This window comes from Triticum dicoccoides, chromosome 7B (assembly GCF_002162155.2).
Source record: "Triticum dicoccoides isolate Atlit2015 ecotype Zavitan chromosome 7B, WEW_v2.0, whole genome shotgun sequence".
Classification (NCBI taxonomy): Eukaryota; Viridiplantae; Streptophyta; class Magnoliopsida; order Poales; family Poaceae; genus Triticum; species Triticum dicoccoides.
In genome coordinates, this window is record NC_041393.1 from 368,217,922 (window position 1) to 368,225,373 (window position 7,452).

Sequence of the window (7,452 nt, forward strand, 5' to 3'; positions counted from 1 at the left end):
TCTATTAAAAATATTAATCTTTTATTTAATTTTTTATCTTGTCTAATAGAAAAATGTTCTTGACGGATATGAAAAGTTTAGAATGAAAACCAAAAGAAACAAAAAACCAATGAAAACCAAAAAAATAATAAAAAAAACAAATTTTTTTAAAATAAACAAAAGAAACAAGTGCAAAAAGTATTTAAAATAGTGAAAAGTGATAAATAAAGAAAGAAAAATGAAAAACATAGAAAACCAAGAAAAACAAAGAAAAACAAAAGAAATAAGAATGAATAGAAAAGAAAACAGAGGAGAAATGAAAGAAAACAGGTGAAAAACAAAGAGAAAATGAAAAGAGAGAAAAACTAGTGAAAAGCGAGAAGAAAGGAAGAGAAGTATTAAAAAACCCGAAAAACTAATGAGAAAACAGAAAAATAAAAAAAATCTAGCAAAACCAGCGAAGGAAGCTTAACTAGCCCAGCGAACGAGCGAACGAAGCGCGGTGAGCAATCGCGGACGAAAGAAAAACTGGGCCGGCCCGATAACTTCGTCGCAAAGGAAAGATCTTCAGGGAGACAGAAGAGTCTCGCTTAAAGCAAGAAATAGTTGCCGCGCTCCCCTTGTCACCGTCACAAAATCTAAGTTGTCTTCCTGTTCACCGACGTGATGCAGGCCAACGTGGCAGAGCCAGGAGGTTGGCCCGATGAGGTGACGGTGCAATGATGCCAGGACAGAATCCCCAGGGCGAAAATGTCGGAGCCCGCAGGCCAGCCAACGTGACAGCAAGTCGGGTGGTGGGGCGAGGAGGTCGGCCCAACAAGGTGATGATGTGGTGCGGTCGATGTAGGTCCAAACAAGTGATAGCGCGACGACGCGACACAGGTCGAAATCCATGAGATGACGATGTCGAATTCCAAGCCGGCCAGCGGAGGTGATGATGTGATGTGGTTGTCTTTAGCTTGAAGAAGTGACGGTGCAGTGAAAAAATGTTCTGTTTTCATTATTTTTTCACAAGTTAAAAATATGTTCATGTTTCTGAAAAATGTTTGAGAATTTTAAAAATACTCGTGCTTTTGAAACATTCTTCGGAATTTCAAAATTTATTTTCATTAAAAAAATTCACAAAAAAATTGATCTCAATTTTTGAAAAACGTTTGAGAATTTCAAAAAATGTTTGTGTTTTCAAGAATTCTCTCTCTCTCGTAAAAAAAGTTGACGTTTTTGAAATGTTCTCATTTTTCTAAAGCTTATTTATTTATTTATTAAAAATCGAATAAGAATTTCGACCATACTTCAAGAAAACGATTTTTTTTTTTAAAACCGCTGGTACAGTAAGCGTGTAGGCAGCTCCAGTGAATCGTTGCTACGGAACGGACCCGAATCACTAGCTACTGCAACCCGTTGGTACGGTCCTGGCACCCGGAAAAAAAAGTCCTTTGTAAATGGGCCGGCCCAGCTGTGGCCTCCCGTGTGCGTTGGGGCTGTTGTGACGCTGAGAGCGTCATATAGGCCTCCCGTTCACCTAGCTACCCGTCCCCTTGCCCTTTCCGTTTCCCGCCCAACCGCATAGAATGGCCAGCTCCGGCGGCTCTCCCGTCGCCGACTATCCCAATTGCGGCGGAGATGGGGCTGAGCCCTCCAGGACTCTTCAAGAATCCGACGACCGCTACTCCGCGCCCCCGTCCCCTCTAAGTACTCGCCCGTCCGGTCAGCCCCCGGGGACCTCGGTCGTCGCCAACGAGGGCTCCGCCTCGTCCTCCGCCTGGGGATCTGATGACGACGACGAGCCCACAGACAGGTACAAGAACCCCACCTCCGCTTCCTTCCTCTTTGAACCGTCGAGCAGAACCATGGGAGCGTCATCCTCCTCCTCCTTCTCCTCGGACAGCTGGATCGGCAGCGACCGTACGTGCGGCGGCGCCTCGACCTCCAGCTCTCTGGACGCCTCCAACTACAAGGATCCACCCTCTGAGTGGATGTATAATCAGGTATTGCAAGAAATCCAATGCGTTCTTGATTTGGGAATTTGCAAGAAACCTAGTACGTTCTCGATTTGGGAATCATTTCTGTGGATGTTTTGACCAAGAAAGATTGATCTTGGACTTGTGTTTGAATCTTTGATAATGGTTGCAATTTTAACAGTGAACAGGCTTGGAAAGACTCACGGATTTAGGTTCTTGTAGGTGTCCATGCTTAGAAAGATTCGTCAATTTTGATTTTCTGCATCGTCGTATACTTGTCTAATACCCTGCAGATATACAACCTACTGTCTCTTAGATAACAAAAAGAAATGTGAGAGTGATAGCAAATATTATGCTTTCCCTACTTTCTTGCTAACTCTGTTGGGGATGCCAATGATTTACATGGTCGGTCTTCTGCAAGGCTTGTAAAATCATAGCACTGTTAAAGTCCTATATGATTGCCTCTTTCAGACATAAGCTGGAAAATAAATTAAAATTTACTCCCTAGCTTGGAAAACGATCTTATATTGTGGGGCCGAGGGAGTATATCTTGCTTCTGCGCCTCTTTATATTCCATATTGAAATTTCCCACAAAAAAATCCATATTGAAATTTGCGTGCTTCTGTGTGTGGAGTTGTGTTATCGATGAAAAGTTTTGGCTTTGCTCGAGCAAACCCATGACTTCTATCTCTGCATCCTTTTTCTCGGGTCGTCTTTAAAGTGTAGCAATTGTACTAATGCTAAATGGCATTTGTTCATAGTCACTTCTTATGGATTTCACATTTAGCAGTCCATGTTATCTTTTGGCTTTATATGAATTTTAGCATTATAAATTAGCCAAGTGTAGAAAAATAGAATATTGGCATAGATAGGCAGTAACAGAAACATGAATAGTCTGCACCCTTTTCTTTTCAAAAAGGGGGCAATTCCCCGGCCCTATGAAAATGTCTGTACCTGTGAAGGTCTAGCTGAGAATTTTGTTTGTCACAAATCTTGCTAATTTAGATGTCAGATATTTATTATCCAAACTTTTTAGAATTCCATATAAACTTAATATGAATCATACCACCAATTTCTTTGTTAAATGTTACATTTGTTGCCCAGTTATGCAATGGCTACTTTTTTTTTGTTGCATTTTACAAAGCCGATGTTTACAATGAACTCTTAGGTATCAATAACAGATACTGTTATCAGATAAGCAACTCTACAATGGTTTGCTTACTTTCTTCGTGAACCCTCTTCTATGCTTGAAATACTTAGTGCTCTTGAAGTCCCATATGCTTGGCTCTTTTAGGTATAAGGTGAAATTTTTTGTTGGCTGTATAAAATTCACCATCTCGTAGATGTCAAAACAAAATGTGAGTCCACACCAGATATTATAAGTTCAGCTACGCTTGGTGGTTTCTGTAATTTCTTGCTTAGTCCATTGGGGATGTCAATGGTGCTTCTTCATTTACATGACCAGTCTTCTTTTCTTCAACTTCAAGGCTTGTAAAATCTTAGGGCTGTTAAAGTCCCACATGATCGCCTCTTTCAGGCATAAGGTGGAAAAAATTAAAAAAAATGTCTTGCTTCTGCACCCCTGTATATTCCATATTGAAATGTGTGTACTTCTATCGTCGAGTTGTGTTATTAATGAATAGTTTCGCTTTTCTCAAACATAAGTTTGTAGCACACCAATATTTACAGTTCTTCGCTTTCTCAAGTTTCCGTTTTTCTTATAAAAGTGTTGGGTCTCCTACAGCCAAGGCCGCAAATGTAAACAGTGACTACAATCCAACTCAGATTGAAACTAGGCATCCTGCAAACTGTTCACAATTCTTCTGTAAATAAAACAAAAGTTTACATTTGTTTTGTTTTCAGATTCTGGAAGCTCCTTTCTGGAGTCACGAGGCATCTGATGCTGTGAGGGCTTCTTGGAGAGACGAGTACGAGGCTTGTGATGATGTAAGGGTTGCTTTTCAAATGCTTAGTTTAATTAACTATGCTTCAACATTCCTTTCTTAACCTCTCTGCACCTTCAGTTTTCTATGGTTTTGCAGACATCACAAAATGGCTGCAAAAAAATTCTTCAAAAGGTTAACTTTAATAAGATATTCTCTGATTTTATCATTGAGGCTAGAGATTTCAATTTGGGAAATAACATTGGTTTTACTAATTGAAATCTTGTTTCGGTGCAGGAACCTTTATCATCTCTACCGCATGAGTTTGAAAATGAAATTATGAAAGATAAGGCAAAAGTAATATGACTTGTGAGCTGTTATATTTCTACTTGATTTGTGTCCTCACTTGTTTGTTATATATTCTCATCTATTGTGTGCGATTCTGCAGAAGCTTTCGGCTAATTACTCTGAATATCGGAAAGTACCTGGAGACGGGAGTTGCTTTTACAGATCGTTCATATACTCATACCTGGTACACTAGTATCTTGTTGCTAAATTTCTTCCAGTTCTGCACCTTAAAGTTCTTGGTGCTTGGTGATGCTTACATTTTGTCCTTTGGGTCTATAGGAGCAGCTTGTGAAAGTATCTCACGAGGAGGAGCTACGTTTACTTGGTGCACTTGAACCTATGTGGGAGAAATTCCAAAGGCTTCATTTGCCTGGTTCATCTTCAGATCTTCATGATGTAAGGCTTCCTGCATTGTTTCATCCACCAATTTTTTAGTTTTGAACCGCTAAGTGCACTTAAGTTATATATTAATAATATTGTAATTCGTCCAGGCTTTTGCGGGCTTCATACTGGAATGTATGGAACAAAAACAAAAACTGTCAGTAAGGTGGGTTTGCATTAACATTTTCGCAACAATAAACTGTGTTGCGTGCTTATGTTATAAATTTTGTTGCAGTGGCTATCAGGAGTGGCTTTTCCAGGAGAGTCAAAATGAGCAGAAGTTTGCGAACAGTGAGAATATACACCAATTTTCTTAGTTATCTTGCCAACTCAGTCTAATTTTCTGACTCCAACTATTTTTGTTTTGTCTTTAGTACTTCTGTATCTTCGACTTGTGACAGCTATTGAGATATGCACTGAGGTTGAACAGTTTAAGGCATACATAACCGACCTTGATCAAGGAAAGCCCGATGCAACAAAGGTGAGTATTTCCTTTAGGTGATGCAGTAATCTTCTATGCATAATTGAGTGTCATGTATCCATTCCCTCAAAAGAAAAAGTGTCATGTGTCCATTAGAAGCAAATGATATTGCCTTTCATGTCTGCTAGTTATGCTTTGTGTGTGATGGAACTGCACAGTAGGAGCAAAAATTCATCATAATACTTGTACCAGAAACTAGAATTGTATGTCAAAAAAATGATGTGAAGTCCTCACTGTCAGACGCCTTATGTATTTTTGAATTGCAGTACTGCCTGGAGGAGGTTCTCCCAGTGGAGGAAGATGCACAACAAGTGAATCTCACTGCGCTCACCAATGTCCTACAGGTGCCACTCCGAGTTGTTAACATTGACGTTTCACCGATTGAGGAGCCTAACATCCACATCATCTACGAGTCACCAGATTCCTCGGTTCCTACTGTGACACTGCTGTATAGACCAGGGCATTATGATATCATCTACGAGAAGTCATAGCTGTAGATTGTAGTAACAGATATCATATGACATGTCGAGGGAGAGTTGCTGGCCGCGTTGCGATATACTCTATACATGTAAATAACTCTTGTTGTGTACAGCAGCTGCACATATGCACTATTACTGTTTTCCTTCCTTATATATGTGTCGTGAAAAAATGTTACATCAGCTGCACATATGCATTGGTACTGGTGTACCACTGTTTTTTCAATATTCTCTAAAAATATCACTAGCATATGACCTCTTTCGAGAATGCCACTCAGTTCTCTAATATTCCCCCCAAAAAAACACTTCATTTGTTTTCAACACATTGTGCTAGTCAACTCTGGACATGGATCCACGATCCATGGGTTGTTTATGGAAGTCTGATCCTTGTAGCAAACCAATTGTGGCGGCAATTCTGCTTTGTTATCTTGCCGATTAATCGTTGTTGAAACTTATATGTCGTAAATATGGTAAAATGCTGCTAAAACTTCTGCTGGAATGAGCAGCAAGTAGGTACAACATCATTTTTCATTATACAGCTTATTACTCAAGAGTTAAGTTTGCTTGCCAATATTGATCAAAACATGGCATCAGATCGAGTTATGTTTCATGGTGTGAAAGGTTGAGGAAAATAAAATGTTCTCTTGACTACGTTAGCTTCAGTCTGTCAATAGAGATACACTGAGATTGCAAAGGAGAAAAAAAGCGACAAACAGTAAACACAGCGACAATCTATTACTACTTGTGCATATAGTATGTGTGTGTGTGTGTGTGTGTGTGTGTGTGTGTGTGTGTATACTCATGACAGCTACTCATTCAAGAGTTCCCTAAAAAAAGACTAATCATTCAACATATCTCAACAAAAAACAGCTAATCGTTGAACATATTTTCGTCCCACGCGGTGCTCCGCCTCTCCCTGAGCCTCTTCAGATACACGGCCATAAACCTCCAAATGAACTCATCATGCCCGCGACAGAAGGCGGACAGCTCCTTGACGCCACGGCGTGCCAGGGCTTCGGCTTCAACGTGCCGGGACAGGGCGGCCAGAGCCCTGATGTACATCACGTACGCATGCGGATCCATGGGAAAGGTCGCGAGGAGCGCCTCGCCGACGGCCCGGACGCGCTCCACCCCGCCGCCGTTGTTGATCTCGAACTTCAAGTAAGTACGCCAGCCTGACTTGGACCTGAGGAAGCCGCCTCCCTGGGCCTGCGCCCACCGCGCCCACCGCTGGAGCGCGCCCCGCTGGCTGTCAACGTCGCCGAACTCGCGCTCCCTCCAGAACCAGTCCCACATGTATGTCTCTCCATCGGGAAGTGCGGCGAGAAGTCGCTCGTAGACGGCACGGGCGGCCTCGATTCCGCCGCCCTCCTCCAGCTCGAACCTGACGAAGCGGCGCCACAGCTCGCCATTCCCCGGGTCGGCCGCCGTGCCAGACTCGAATTCCGCTCGCTTCGCCTCAGCGGGCATCGCTGTGATCGCTTGATCAGCCATTGGTTTGGTGTGTCTCGTCTAGTCGATCAGTTGTCGACCCTTGTTTGTGCGAATTTCCTATATGGCACGTCGTTGCTATTTATATGTTGAAGGTTTCCAGCGGGAGGCGGCGTCCAATTCCAATTCAGATCGGGTTTGGGGGGCCACGTGCGACTCGGATTTGATTTCCAGCGTCCTTTGTCGGGTCACACGAAGAAGTTGTATTCCATTTCCATGTACATGTCCTTTGTTGTACAAATTTGATTTCCTGTATTCGAGCACGCAAAATTTCGCACAAGAAGATCTTGATTTTTCAAGGTACAGTTTTGTTAAGCCTCAATCGGTATGTCTCAGTCGATACTATCTTCCTTCGATTTTTGCATGGAGATACGTAAAAAAAAAATATTTTTTTTAGTTTTCATTTTCTTCGAGAGTATATTTTTATAGAAGGCAGAGAGTTAATAATTACA

General features: G+C 41.8%; 1 protein-coding gene across 1 annotated transcript; it reads left to right on the plus strand.

Moving 5' to 3' along the window:
* Positions 1-1,542: 1,542 nt before the first annotated feature.
* On the plus strand, positions 1,543-5,677 carry LOC119341812 (OVARIAN TUMOR DOMAIN-containing deubiquitinating enzyme 1-like). The gene is made up of 10 exons (XM_037613666.1): positions 1,543-1,967; positions 3,804-3,887; positions 3,965-4,018; positions 4,121-4,180; positions 4,272-4,355; positions 4,451-4,567; positions 4,663-4,718; positions 4,788-4,843; positions 4,927-5,033; positions 5,300-5,677. The coding sequence occupies exons 1-10, from the start codon at positions 1,551-1,553 to the stop codon at positions 5,522-5,524; spliced, it is 1,260 nt and encodes a 419-aa protein (XP_037469563.1). The 5' UTR covers positions 1,543-1,550; the 3' UTR covers positions 5,525-5,677.
* Positions 5,678-7,452: the final 1,775 nt, after the last annotated feature.